Source organism: Mustela nigripes, chromosome 2 (genome assembly GCF_022355385.1).
Source record: "Mustela nigripes isolate SB6536 chromosome 2, MUSNIG.SB6536, whole genome shotgun sequence".
Classification (NCBI taxonomy): Eukaryota; Metazoa; Chordata; class Mammalia; order Carnivora; family Mustelidae; genus Mustela; species Mustela nigripes.
Window position 1 is genome coordinate 103246894 of NC_081558.1, and position 15637 is coordinate 103262530.

Genomic DNA, 15637 nt, shown 5'->3' on the forward strand with positions numbered 1-15637 from the left:
TCCATGCAAGTCCTAGTTAGTTCATGGTTTCTTCTGCTCTGATAAACTTGGTTTTGAGTTTATATTTTTATTAAGTACTAGAAAAATGATAGAAGCTTCCTCATTTTCTTAGGTATTTTTAAGAAGAATAGATAAGCTTATTATTTTTTGTTGTTGTTATTTAAAAGTTGACTCTTAAAGGTTTCTTTTTTAGAGGAAAGTAGATTTTATTATATATGTGTATGTGTGTGGGGGGTAACCAGGAGAGTAATGGATGTGAAAGAAAATGGAAGAAAATTAAAGTTAGTAGGAAGCTAATGTTTATTGAGCAACTTATTAATTAATTGCCAAGTGTTAGACTAAGCTCTTTACATATACTTCCATTTAATCCTTGTACAGCCATTTTATGAGACAGATAAAATTATGAACAGGACACAGTTACCTTTATTACATCTATATAAGAGTTGATAACTCCTATCTCTAATCCTAAATGAGATAAATATAAATCTTTAAAATTAGACCATTTATTCCAAGTGATATTTTAAAGTATGTTATTATTGGTATTGGCAGTAGTATTTAAAAACTAAGTTGATAAACATGAGAGTTTTGTTTCCTTATTGTAGGATAACCCCACTGTGGTAGTGGAAGATCTCAGGCTCTGCACAGTGAAACACTGTGAAGATATAGAACGACGCTTCTGTTTTGAAGTAGTCTCTCCAACAAAGTAAGTGGTTCTAAAGAATGAGAGTTGCTTTTAAGTTTCTATCATTTATTTTAAAGAACTTTTCAGAGTATAGAACATTGTAAAATAAAACATTGTGTCTTACTTGTGATTATGGTAGAGAGGGAAAAACATGCTTTAAAAGTAAATTTAATAATTAATGATTATAAGTATTACAGTGAGATATTTATGTATTTTTGTATTATGAGATATTTATGTAACTTCTACCCAATATCATTTTCTTTAAATTCTATAAAGATTATTGATATGGCCATATGAAAACTTTTTAGCTGTCTTGATTATGAACTGATGTCATATATCAGATCAATTTCTCTGATAACTATCATTTTATATTTCTATCCAATAGAAAAAATTAGTGGTATATTTGGTAAATTAAAAAAAAATTTTAATGTTCAGGGATTTGTGATTTTTTTTCCTAATAGACAATTTATTTCATTTCTATTGATTTCTTCATGAACATACTATGTCCTAAAGATAGTTGAAATAAAACATTTCAAAAGAAATTGCTTTTTATTAGAAAATTATTAAATAGCAAAGTAAACCTTGTTATTATTTGGAGGGGGGTTAACTTAGTGTCTGAGAAAACAATGTTATTTCCTTTTAGAAGTTGTATGCTTCAGGCAGATTCTGAAAAGCTGCGCCAGGCATGGATTAAGGCTGTTCAGACCAGTATTGCTACTGCTTATAGAGAGAAGGGTGATGAATCAGAGGTTAGTAAACAATATTGTAATGTGAAATGATACATTGCCAAAAGTTCTTAATTTTAATTTCAACATTATGTGATCATACCAGTTTTTAATGAATGATGAATTTTGTAAATGAAAGAGGTTTTACTATGGAAATCTAGATTCAGTTTATTTCTCTTTATCATTTTAATATATGTTTAATTCAGTATTTGAATATATATCCTAGACTATCATTAGGTATTCTAATGTAAGTATTTTTCCCAAAATATGTTATGTATTCTCATTAATAAAAATCAGTAAAAAAAATAAAAGACTAGTAATTAATAAAAATCAAAAAAGGAAAACTCAAATTGTCTCTGGTTGAAATCTCCGTGGATAGGATAAGATGAATTGAATGTGGAGTCTTGCGTCATAGCCTGGGTTCAGCTTCCCAGTGATTTTACAGACTTTTGAGCAAGACCATTAGTAAGCTTTGAGAAATGGAACTTAATAATTCCTCAAGTAACTTCTTGAAAATGAAGCATTTGTGAGTCTGTGCATGTTTGAAAATGTCTTTATCCTCACATTTGTTTGATAGTTTGGTTGGGTTGGAGTTTCTAGATTAGAAATAATTATCCTTAAGAATTTAACAGCATTGTTTAGTTTCATCATTGCTGTTGGAGTCTTTCTTATTACTGACCTTTTTTTTGTATTGCTCCTCTCCAATTTTCCTGTTTTCTTTTTCTGGAATTTCTGGACTGATTTTATGATTTTTAAATTTTTTATGTGTTTTTGCTCTGCTTTCTCTGAGATTTTCTCAGTTAATCTCCCAAACCTTCTATTGAATACTTTAGTTTTGTTAACACATATTAAATTTCCAGGAGTTTCTTTTTGTTTGCTAAATATTTATACATGTAAACCTGTTCTTTCTTCATGGATACAGCGTTAGAGCTATGGTTTTTAAACTTGGCTGCCTGTGATGATAACACAGGGATTTAAAACAAAATCCTAATACATAGGTTCTACCCTAGAGTAATTAAATGGAGTTGGGATCCAGGAATCTATTTTATTTATATATATATATATATTTTAAAGATTTTATTTATTTGACAGAGATCATAAGTAGGTAGAGAGAGAGGGGAAGCAGGCTCCCTGCTGAGCAGAGAGCCCAATGTGGAGCTCGATCCCAGGACTCTGAGATCATGACCTGAGCTGAAGGCAGAGTCTTAACCCGCTGAGCCACCTAGGTGTCCCCCATGAATCAATATTTGAAAAGCTTCCTGGGTGATTTCCATATACAGGCAATGTTGAGAACTGTTGAGTCAAGAGTTTTTTCTTGGCTATCTGGTAATCTATTCTGATTACAAGTTAAGGACTAAAGCCTGTTTGGACACTCTCAAGAACATAGTTAGGACTTTGTTGACTATGTGCCTCTCTGAAGTCTGGATGATTTGTTGAGGAACAACCAGAGAGTTAGGTTCTTTGGAATCTTTTTAGCTTGTATGATTTCCAGAGAAGTCTCGATATCAGTCTCCTGCAGAGGGGTAAGGGTCTGCTGGGAACTAGTTGCCAGGGATCTCAATATTCAGTGTGTATATGTTCATTTAATCTTCTGCCTTACACTTTCAGGTAAATCCTATGCATAGACCCTGTTTTACTTCCTCAGAGTATAAAATAAAATTCTAGTTATTTGTATTTATGTGTGGAAGCAGTCCCAAAAGGGCATGGAATTGGGGAAGGCACTTTGGGATCTACCTGTTCTTTCCACAGTCATTTCTCCCACTTTGGTTCCCACTTCTATGGTTCACTGGTATAAATCCTTGAGCCCTTTGAGTATCATGTAATGTAAATTCATGAACTCAGATTTTTACTTACTTCCATAGTAAGATTTGGCCTTGGTACACTTAGTTACTATTCATCGAACCATCTTCCAGCTTTCAAAATTTTGTTGCTGTTATTTGCTTTTCTGTTTTCCCTTTTTTTGTGGGTAAATGTCTTTAAAAAAAAAAAACAAACAAACTAAAAAATCCCCACAAGATCTTTCTAAGTAGATTATAGTCATCATCTCATTTCATGCCTAATAGTAATTTTTAAATATCATCTATTACCCACTCTATATTCAGGAGTCCCCAGTTGTCCTAAAAATGTCTTCTGCCACCTATTTATAAAGTAGCATCTTGTGTATGATGGGCATTGCATCTGGTTGTTATGTCTCTCAGGTCTTTCAGTCTAGAGCAAGGCCTTCTTTTAATGACAATGACTTACTGAAGAGATAAAGTTAGTTATCCTATAGAATTTCAACTGGTAAAATTCAATCATAGGTGGTACGTATACTTCATGTTGCAACAGGAGGCACTGAATACTTGGTTATCCAGTCATTCATTGCTAATGCTGTAAGGCTTCTGTGTGAAGATGAGGTGGCCACATTGGATTAGAAAGATGACAGTATGATTTCTCCACTGTAAAGTTAAATTTTCTCCCCCTTTCCCAGTCTACTTGTTACTTTGTATAGTAACTTTATTTTGTGTTATTTTGATCCTGTAAGATCTAATCCCCCTCCAACCATTCATCTAATGGTTTTACAGATGAGTTTGTAATTTCATTAGGAATTGCGAAATGCTGGTTCTCTAATTCTGTCATCCCATCTTTATTGATTAACTTGAATCTTACATTAAATATAGCTTTTGTTTATCAGCTAGAGCTATTTAGTTACTTTAACAAAGTGCTTGATTTTTTCTTTTAATTACCACATTTGGTTACCTTATTAGCTACTTCAAGGAGGACAGATATCTAATTTTTTGGTTATTGTTGTAAACTCATGGATTTTTTAGGTACAATAGGTCCCAATTAATTACAGTAATTACTTATTTTTACAAAATTATTTGAGTATGGTTGACACCCAGTGTTGTATTAGTTTAGGTATAGAACAGTGATTCAACAACTCTATCCATTACCCTGTGCTCACCATATTCACCATACAGTGTTACTACAATACCATTAACTGTATTATCTGTGCTATACCTTTTATCTCTGTGACTTACTCATTCCATAACTGGAAGCCTTTATCTACCACTCCCTTTTCCATTTTGCCCATTCCCCCCACTCACTCCTCTCTGGCAACCATTAGTTTGTTCTCTATAGGTCTATTTTTGCTTTTTGTTTGTATTTTTATTCATTTATTTTGTTTCTTAGCTTCTACATATATGTGAAATCATACAGTATTTGTCTTTCTTCATCTGATTTATTTCACCCTAGTATAATACCCTTTGGGTTCATCCATGCTGTTACAAGTGGTACGATCTCATCCCTTTTTGTGGCCTCATAATATTCCTGTGTGTGTGTGTGTGTGTGTGTGTGTGTGTGTGTGTGTGTATATACACACACACATACATATCTTCTTTATCCATTCATCTATTGATAGATCCTTGGATTGCTTCCATATCTTGGCTGTTGTAAATAGTACTGCAGTAAACAGGGCTGCATGTATCTTCTTGAATTAACGTTTTTATTTCTTTGGGGTAAATAGCCAGTAGTGGAATTATTAGGTCATGTAGTATTTCTATTTTTAATTTTTTGAGAACCTCCATAGTGTTTTTCAGAGTGGCTATACCAGTTTACATTCCCACCAACCATACACAAGCAGTCTTTTTTCTCCACATTTTTACCAGCACTTGTTATTTCTTGTCTTTTTTATTTTAGCCATTCTGACAGGTGTAAGGTGATACCTCATTGTGGTTTTGATTTTCATTTCCCTGATGAGGCATCCGTATTGGTAAGGAAAAAGTTAAACTGTTACTCTTTGCAGATGATGTGATACTATACACAGAAAGCCCTAAAGATGTCACCAAAAAACTACTAGAAGTAATAGATGAATTTAGTAAAATTGGAGGATAAAAAGTACCCAGAAATTAGTTGTGTTTCTATACACTAACAATGAAGTAGCAGAAAGAGAAATTGAGAAAAAAATTCCATTTACAATTGTACCAAAAAGAATAAAATACTCAGGAATAAACTTAACCAAGAAGGCCCTATACTCTGAAAGCTATAAAATACTGATGATAGATATTGAAGAGAAGTCATAAATGGAAAGCTATTTCATGCTCATGGATTAGAAGAATTAATATTGTTAAAATGTTCATAATACCCAAAGCAATCTACAAATTTAGTACAGTCCCTGTCAAAATGCCAACAGCATTTTTTATTGGAACTAGAACAAATAGTGCTAAAATTTGTATGGAACCATAAAAGATCCTGAATAGCCAAAGCAATCTTGTGAAAGAAGAACAAAGCTGCAGGTATCACAATTCCACATGTGAAGATACACTACAAACCTGAATGGTTCTGGCACAAAAATAGACACATCAGTGGAACAGAATACAGAGCTCCAGAGATAAACCTACACTTCTGTGGTCAGTTAATCTAAGACAAAGGAGGATCCTTGGAAAAGGGGGAAAAGGCAGTCTTTTCAATAAATGGTATGGGGAAAACTGGACAGCACATGCAGAAAGAAAGAAACTGGACCACTTTCTAACACCACACACATAAATAAACTCAAAATGGATTAAAGACCTAAATGTAATACCTGAAATCATTAAACTCCTAAGAGAACATAAGCAACAATATCTTTGACATTGGCCACAGTAACATTTTTCTAGATATATCTCCTAAGGCAAGGAGAAGAAAAGCAGTAACTACTGGGACTACATCAAAATGAAAAGCTTTTGCACAGTGAAGGAAATCATCAATAAAATAGAAAAGCAACCTGCTGAATGAGAGAAGCTATTTGTAAAAGGTTTGTCCAGTAAGGGGTGAAGATCTGAAAGATACAAAGAACTTACACAACTTAACACTAAAACCCCCACAAATAATCTGATTAAAAATGGCAGAGGACCTGAATAGACATTTTTCCAAAGAAGACATACAGATGGCCAACATATACATGAAAAGATGTTCAACATTAGTATTTTTTTTTTATGTTCAGATTATCACAGCTTTGTCCAATAAAAGCTCAGGATAATGGCTTCTAATAATTTTTTTCTGGTTTTTAACAAGGTTTTGTGAGGGAACAAAATTACGTTTGCATCCAGATCATCTTGATGAAGTTGGTAGCATTGCTGAAATACCTGTTATGAAAAATCATACACTAGAAATAATAGGGATTACAGAAAAAATAGGGATAGGGCTTCCTGAAAAACCGTGTGAGTTTGTAACTAGAATACTTGCAGGAATTTTAGAGTCTCAGTAAAAATACTGGAAGAGTTGAAGTATTAATAAATGAATACTACAGCATAATAGGACTTAGCTTTAAAAATTGATGAAGATAGCATAATGGAAGGGTATGGAAGGGTTGAGGCTACTCAGGTATGGTGACAAAGGCAAAACAGGTAAAGATCAGAGAGAATGAATGCAGCACACACTTTTGAGTCCTAGCACATAGCCAAAATGAGCCAAAAAGAGTGGAAGGAATGAGTGTCATATTTATTCCTTTTTTCCTGGAGGCAGCTAGCCCAGGTTCTGCTGTGTAGTATACTTTGCTTTCAGCTTCTTTAATTTGGTGCAAAAACATTAGTTTCTATAAACTGGGAATGACCCAACAAGATTTCTGTATTACATTGACATCTTTTTCCTATCTGATAATTGCTTATGAAGTAATTCACATTATTGAACATATTCTAGTAAAACAGTTTTTTTTTTTTTTAAAGATTTTATTTATTTATTTGACACAGAGAGATCACAAGTAGGCAGAGAGGCAGGCAGAGAGAGAGAGGAGGAAGCAGGCTCCCTGCTGAGCAGAGAGCCCGATGCGGGACTCGATCCCAGGACCCTGAGATCATGACCTGAGCCGAAGGCAGCGGCTTAACCCACTGAGCCACCCAGGTGCCCCACTAGTAAAACAGTTTTAAAAAATTTTTTGAATCGTATCAAATTTACAGACAAGTTCCAAGTATTGTACAAATAACTGCCCCCTCCACCACAAACGGTTTCAGGGTAAGTTTCTAGCATAATGCCTGACTGATTTAAGTGTTACTTACCACACTCTAGGACATTTCTGTCATAAAACCACAGTGCTGCCATCATAATCAGGAAATGAGCATTGATACATGGCTACAGTTTAGTTCCCAAACATCTTTAAGTTTCACAGTTGTCCCAGTAATATGCTTTAGAGCTATAAGATCCAGTCCAGAAGCACAGGTAACATTAGATTTCATGGCTCCTTAGTTTCCTTCCCTCAGGAATAGTCCCTCAGTCTTACTTTGACCTTCTTGACCTTGATAGTTTTGAAGCTAATGAGTTATTTTATGAAATGTCCTTCATTGTGAGTTTGATCTTACTCTCAAGGTTATGTATCTTTGGCAGGTGTGTTGTATAAGTGATGTTGTGTTCTTCTAAGTGCATACTTGGGCGGCACATAACTTTGATTTGTCTCATTATTGGTGATGTTAACTTTGATTGCTCGATGAAGGTGGTGTTTGCTAGAATTTTGTACTATAATAGTTCCTTTGTAGATAATAAGTATTTTGTAAGAGAGGTACTTTGAGATTATGCGAATATTCTGTTCCTCATCAGGCTTTAAATGTTATTTAATTATGTCAGTATAGACCACTATTTTATTCAATGTGTTATAATCCATTACTATCATTGTTTTGCTGTTCAAATTGACCCAGGTTTGGGCGCCTGGGTGGTTTAGTCAGTTAAGCATCTGCCTCTGGCTCAGGTCATGATCCCAGGATCCCAGAGTCTTGGGATCGAGTGCCACATCGGACTTCTCCCTCTCCCTCTGCCTCCCCCCAACCCCCGCCATGCCTGTGTGCTCTCTCTCTCTCTCAAATAAATAAATTCTTTTAAAAAATTGGCCCAAATGTGGCCAGTGGAACCCCGGCTTCTGTATCCTTTTGACATGTTCCCATCAATCTGAGTTCCTCCTTACTCTCTAGCATGATGAGATGTTCTGGGTTCATCTTGCACTTTCTCTGCATCAGTGCTAAGATCAGCAGTTTTTCCAAAGAGCCCTAGTTCCTTTTGCTGGTGAATGGCTTTTAGAAACCAATGAAGGAATATATGTATGCATTTACACATAGACATGTTTACATATCTTCATGTATCTGTTTATATTGAAAACCATTAGTGTGTCTTTTGTATCTCCAGTTATAAGTACACACAACAGGGTTTGTTTTAATTCTGTCCCTTTCCATATAAATAAATGGCTCCCTTTTATTTTTAACATATTTACTTACATGATCAGTCCCCCTGTATGTAACGAACATCCTTTTTTCCTGCCTACTGCCCCTACTCGGGCTCTGGCACCTCACACTAGTGCTTTCTTCTCCTTCCTTAGTTTCTCACTTGTCTTACTGGGAATATAATTATAATTATGTAATTGATTTATTCTTTAGTAAGGCCATACCATTTCTAGTTATTCACTGCAGTAATCAAAACAATTTGCTTGCAGTTCATTGAATACTTCAGAAAAACTTGGTATAAAATAATAATATTAATTTTATTCTTGAGTCTTAATAGTCTAATGTTTATTTCATGTCTTGATATTGTTTATTAAATAAGTGTTTCCCTTTCTCTCCACCCTCATATCTTACACATGTGTTCATTATGCATTTATTATATGTATACATATTTGTATTAAATATAAATTAAATGTAAATATTTATTTACATAAATATAGATATCAGTTCCAACATTTATGTTTCTTCTGACAAGACTAAATGCCAGTTGATGGAGAAATCTATACCTTTTTATCCTTATTTGTAATGCCTACAACAGTGCCTGGCTTAGGCCCATCATAAGCCTTCAGTTTATTGATTGGAAGCTTTTGTTTGGAGCAGGTAATGTGTAGCATAGTATTGCAGTCTTTTTTTTTTTTTTCTTTTAAACAAATAATTCTTTATTCTTTTAGAAGCTGGATAAGAAATCATCTCCATCCACAGGAAGCCTAGATTCTGGAAATGAGTCAAAAGATAAATTATTGAAAGGAGAAAGTGCACTGCAGCGAGTCCAGTGTATTCCTGGCAATGCCAGCTGTTGTGACTGTGGTCTGGCAGATCCACGGTGGGCCAGCATCAACCTGGGCATCACCCTGTGTATTGAGTGTTCTGGAATTCACCGGTAGGTAGGCCTGTATAGGGTGACAGATTTCTTTGGGATACACATAATAAATTATCATGTCCCATTGGTTACAGGACCTTCTCCACTTGCCTTAATATGACTGCCATTTGTATCTTTGTAACTTTTGTACAGTGAATAAAATTCTGCTTTGTGGAATGCCTTAGAGGACTTTGTTTTACTATTTATTATTAGCCAGAAGAACCCTCCTTATTCACATACACGTTGAGGGCTGTGTTAGCAACTATGTTCCATTAAAAGGGAAATAATTTGAATAATATGCAAATAGAGACTTGATAGCTTTATATATTAATACAGTCTTTTTTCCCTCTAGGAGTCTTGGAGTTCATTTTTCAAAAGTACGATCTTTAACTTTAGACACATGGGAGCCTGAACTTTTAAAGGTAAAATACATACTTGTTTAAAAATAGTTCAGATTTCCACATAAACGATCAGGATTTTAGAATCTTGGTTTATAAAATGTATGAGTGTCTCAATGCTAACAATAAACTAAATTTATTGCAACACATCTGAGGCTATTTGGAAAATCTGGTGTTTTCATTAATGGGTTTTTAAATTACTAAGTTTATGTAGCACTTTTAATTGCAAGTCACTTCACCTTTTAAGGAAAACTGTTTTCCTACATTTTTATGTTTTCTCAAAAAAACCTTCAATTCTGTGTCTTAATTTTAATCTTTTATTTGTTAAAAGTATAATAGAGATATTAGTGTGCTCCAGAGTGGATTGGTATAGCATGTTGTTATCATTGGGCCCTTTTAGCATAGGACCATTTTTAGATTTAGATTTCTGAAGGTAGTAGGCATCAAACTAAGACATCCTTTCATCTTGTGTAAGGATGAAGCCTTGTGCACAAATTCATATCTTTGAAAATGTCATAAATCATTTAGACCACAATTAGGTTTCTGATAAATAAAAATCATATTGCTTAATAATATATTCTTTTTAATTCCCACCATTTAGTTTACCATATTGTAAAAATATATATATTAAAGATTATAATATACTCTGCATTTATTTCTGTGTGAAATTGTGTTCTTAATGTACTTAAATTTTTATTTCAACCCATAGATAAACTGGTAATCCTCTCAATTATGTAAAGTAAAACGTTTGCTTTAAATGTTTAGATTCAATTTTTAAAATTTGGTTGAAACACAGTCTGGTACATTATATAATATATAACCACAAGTTTTAAACAAAATATTTTGAAATTCTTATATATCATATGTAAGGAGAAGATAGTTTATTTGTATTTTAAAACTTAACCTGTTTGGCCTTTTTTCATTGGATTTACCAAGCATTGTGAATAATAGGCAGCATTGTACTAGCCATAGTTGAGGGAAGATGAGTCAGGAGAAACCCTTTCTTGTAAGAGTGGTGGTCTTCAGGGGGTGAAATCCTGTTAATGGCAAAATGATGATAATTGCTCTTAGACCTTGTCTTAATTTGTTTTAACTTTAAATGTCTTTGTGGGATGAACATTGGCGGGATATGCAAAAAGAATGAGTTAATTGTACTTGTTTTAAGGACTTTTTTAGTATTTTTAGCAATTTGTAGCTTATTTTTCTATTTTCCTGCCAAAACAGCTTATGTGTGAGTTGGGAAATGATGTTATAAATCGAGTTTATGAAGCTAAAGTGGAAAAAATGGGAATAAAGAAACCACAACCGGGGCAAAGGTACTATTTCAGTTGTCTCTATGCTTTTTTTTCATAAGCAGGAATATAGCTATGATTTTATTTCACTATAATCGACATGTAATATTGAGACAGACTGTTTAGAAGAGACTGTTAAAATATGACTTTCTCTTTCTTGGGTAAGTCTTAGATAATTATTTTTTATTGATTAGATAATCAACTGTGGGCTTCAGATGAGAATCTTAAATATTGAAAGTATCTACATAGAATATAAAAGCCCTTAGCACTTAAAGTATATCAATTCTGTTATTGGCCTTTATAAAGAGAAATCTGTTTATTAATGTTTCTCAGGATCAAGTCTCTATTATCAACAATGAATGAATAGTTATACATTGTTTGACTTTGTTCAATAAATATCTGTTAAGGGGTGCCTGGGTGGCTTAGTTGGTTGAGTGTCCAACTCTTGATTTCAGTTCAGGTTGTGGTCTCGGGGGTCAGAGATCTAGCCCTGCTTATGACTCTGCACTGGTCATGGAGTTTGCTTAAGATTCTCTTACTCTTACTTGGCTCCCTTCCCCACCAAGGTCATGCTCTCTCTCTCTCATTTAAAAAAAAATAAATATGTATATATATCTATTAATCATGTACTCGGTACATGGCATTATGATGTTAAAGAATTAAAGGTGAAAGGGTAACTTCAGGTAGGGGAGAATACTTAATTGCTGTGTTTGAAATTATGCTTCCAATTCTGTATATTGAGGCTCATAGAATGAAGTGGCTAGGAGTGCATACATAATTTGTTTTTATTGTTGATGTTGCTTTTAGTCTTTATGATTCTTTATTTTTAACATTAATTTTTTTTTTACCATAATCCTATGTGCCATAATCCTATTTAAAGATTTATTCATTTGAGAGAGAGCACATGCACAAGCAGGGAAGAAGGGCAGAGGGCTCCCGGCTGAACAGGAAGTCTGACACTGGCCTGAATCTCAGAACCCCAGGATCATGACCTGAACCAAAGGCAGATGTTTAACTGACTGAGCCATCCAGATGCCCCTATGTTTAATCAGTATTATTTTAAAGTTATTGCTGTCTGAACTATTAACACTTAAGTGAGATTATTTGCTAACGCATGGCCAAATTATTTCAGACCTTGAAATATTTTTAGATTTTAACCAAAGATTTAACTATTTTGAAAGGATATAAATAGGAAAAAGTATAAATAGACTTGGCATTTTCTGATTGTATCAGAAAAGTTTAAAATGTGACATTTTTTCTTTCCCTTTTATTAGAACTGCTATGTTGCTTTAAAGTAGTTGTCTTAGGAAAAATTGTGACTGACAATAGTGATAGTAGATCTGTTGATGTTGTCTATTGAAGTAAAATGAAATTAAAGTTAATTTCTATAAATTTTTATAGTTTTCTTGGTAATGTTTTCCATTTTGTAATAAACACAAGGGAATATGTGTAGAAATGAATGAGCCCAGAAATTAAGAGAGTAAAGAGAGTGCCTTGTTAATACTTGTGATTTTTCAGTTAGTTTATTACTTATATTTTATTTGAACATGAGATCCTAGTTTATTAAATACTTAGAAGGGAAATATCTTGTAATATCACAAATTTAGTTTTAACCAGTAATACATTTAGTGACTTTTTGGGAAATATTTGGTATGTAATGGCTTCTTTTCAGTATTAGCCATACTAAGAGATGAAGCAGAACATCATGGCATTTTTATATATACCAGACAGGAGAAAGAGGCATATATCAAAGCAAAATACGTGGAGAGGAAATTTGTGGATAAATATTCTATGTCATCATCACCTCCTGAGCAGGAAAAAAAGACTGTCTCCAAAAGTTCTGAAGAGAAGAGGCTGAGCATTTCTAAACTTGGGCCCAGTGACCAAGTCAGAGTACCTCCCCAAAGTTCAGGTATTATAGCTTATCTGTTATGAATAGAAATATTTTCTTAAACTGAAGTCACTTTCTTAATTTCTGAATTAATAGCCATTGTAGATTATTTGAATGCCAAAAACTTGTTTCCTTCTACATAGTCTAAGGAAAAATTGGATTTCTGTCGCTTTAACAGTTAAAATTAAATAACATCTGGTAATTACAATTCTAGGTAATGTGTATATTCTAAGGAATAAATCTGCTTAAAAGGCAAGGGGAGATGGGAATTATAAATCTATCATGGCAACAAGCCCTAAATATCTGATTAACTACCTAATCTCCTTCCTATTTTTTCCTCCTAAATCTTTCCCAGTAACGTTTTTTCCTGCCCTTTTCCCTTCTTATGGCCTGCTTTGTGCTTTGCTAACTTGCATGTCCCCAGTGGTTGCTGTAAATAGCGACGAGGCCAGGCGGGAGTCTCTGTTCTGTCCTGATGAGCTAGATTCACTCTTCTCCTACTTTGATACTTCTTCAAAACTACGTAGTAGTAAGTACTACTCTTGTGGAGCATTCCAAGTCTGTGCCAGTGGTCATTGTGCGGTGTGGCCATTTCTCTAGATGTTACCCATGGTCTCAGAATTACACATTACTTGCAGTCATAATAAATTAAGCTCTTCACCATGCCTGTCATATTATGGGGTAATGAGATGTGTTGCGACTCTGAAGAGTTTATTTTCAGGCTTTGTGATTGATTCATATTTTAATAAGCTAAATGTTCGAAATGATTAAAATTGTGTTAAATGTATTGTGATGGTGGTTAAGTTCATGTTGACGTATCAGAGCTCATTTTAAAACCTTGTTGTTTGTGGTAGATTGTTTTCTGAATGGCTTGAACTTTAATCACTAGCTGATTTTTCTTTAAAACAGTCAAAAGCAATGATAGTGGAATCCAGCAGAGCTCTGATGATGGAAGAGAATCTTTACCCTCCACAGTGTCTGCCAATAGTTTATATGAGACTGGTGAGTTTTGGTAAAATTCAATGTCAGTTGGTATTGCTTGCTGAAAAATGCATGTGTTTTGTGTTTAGTCTTGATTAAATAATTTCTAAAGAAAGTGGTTAGCCTTTTAGAAGGTGTTGTTAAATGAGAAAGCAGCTATTTCTTTCCATATTTGGATGTTCTCTTCTAGGTGTATATTCTTCTAAGCCTCATGATACATTCTAAAAATGCTTAGTCAGTCACTAAGGATACTTTTTAATCCACATGAACTATGTCTTATTACTCTTTATCTTTTTTATGGCTGTTTTATCAGGAGAAAGAGATTAGTAACTCTCTCTGCATTATATTTTTCTCCTGACCTGTGCTTTCTTCCTATATTCTCTCCTTGATTTCCATGATTTTGATCTTGCAGAATACCCAGGGGTAGTAAGCATTTTTTTGAATTACTTGAATTGCTTGTACTGTAAATTGTGGTGGTGCTGGACCATCCTGGGAATAAAGTAAGGCTTGGTCTAGTAGTAAAATTCTCTAGGAATTGTTTTTACCAGCTCTTGTGAGTCCGTAAATCCAGTCATATAGGAATATACCTAATTTTAATCTAGTACAGAGTAATTAACCTCCCATTGAATCCTGGCAGGACCACAAATGTCTAGCATACCTATTAACATCTTTTTAAATTTATTTTATTTTATTTTTTTATTTTTATTATTATTTTTTTAAAATTTATTTATTTGACAGACAGAGATCACAAGTAGGCAGAGAGGCAGGCAGAGAGAGAGGAGGAAGCAGGCTCTCCGCTGAGCAGAGAACCCGATGTGGGACTCGATCCCAGGACCCTGGGATCATGTCCTGAGCCGAAGGCAGAGGCTTTAACCCACTGAGCCACCCGGGCGCCCCTATTTTATTTTTTTAAAGATTTTATTTATTTATTTATTTGACAGACAGCGATCACAAGTAGGCAGAGAGGCAGGCAGAGAGAGAGGAGGAAGCGGGCTCCCTGATGCGGGGCTCGATCCCAGGACCCTGGGATCATGACCTGAGCTGAAGGCAGAGGCTTCAACCCACTGAGCCACCCAGGCGCCCCGCTATTGACATCTTTATAAGAGAAGATGTTTGACTGTTTGAGGAATGATCAGTCTGTTGGAAATAACATAGTTTTGTGAAACTCTCCCATTCACTCATTTTGTTGAATTAGTGGTTTCTTTTCTTTTTTTTTTTTTTTTGAAGATTTTATTTATTTATTTGACAGATCACAAGTAGGCAGAGAGGCAGGCAGAGAGAGGAGGAAGCAGGCTCCCTGCCAAGTGGGGAGCCCAATGCGGGGCTCGATCCCAGGACACTGGGATCACAACCTGAGCTGAAGGCAGAGGCTTTAACCCGCTAAGTCACCCAGGCGCCCTGAATTAGTGGTTTCTTTTACATCTTTTACATTGTGGCACGTTGTAAGAGTTCATTTTTATTTTTTAAATTGTGATAAGATATACTTAACATAAAGTTTACCATCTTTTTTTTTTTTTTTTTTTAAAGATTTTATTTATTTATTTGACAGACAGAGATCACAAGTAGGCAGAGAGGCAGGCAGAGAGAGGAGG

The 15637-nt window shown here is 34.4% G+C and overlaps 1 protein-coding gene across 4 annotated transcripts in view; it reads left to right on the forward strand.

The window, feature by feature from the left end:
* Nucleotides 1-15637, forward strand: part of ACAP2 (ArfGAP with coiled-coil, ankyrin repeat and PH domains 2) — a 147646-nt gene that overhangs the window by 115558 nt on the left and 16451 nt on the right. For 2 of the 4 annotated variants that reach the window (XM_059391248.1, XM_059391249.1), the window contains 8 exons: nucleotides 603-703; nucleotides 1326-1431; nucleotides 9296-9504; nucleotides 9836-9905; nucleotides 11106-11197; nucleotides 12901-13085; nucleotides 13489-13593; nucleotides 13974-14066. In XM_059391248.1, the coding sequence (XP_059247231.1) occupies nucleotides 603-703; nucleotides 1326-1431; nucleotides 9296-9504; nucleotides 9836-9905; nucleotides 11106-11197; nucleotides 12901-13085; nucleotides 13489-13593; nucleotides 13974-14066 (961 nt within the window). The remainder of the gene's footprint in view (nucleotides 1-602; nucleotides 704-1325; nucleotides 1432-9295; nucleotides 9505-9835; nucleotides 9906-11105; nucleotides 11198-12900; nucleotides 13086-13488; nucleotides 13594-13973; nucleotides 14067-15637) is intronic. The other 2 variants (XM_059391250.1, XM_059391251.1) reach the window with 1 other exon arrangement.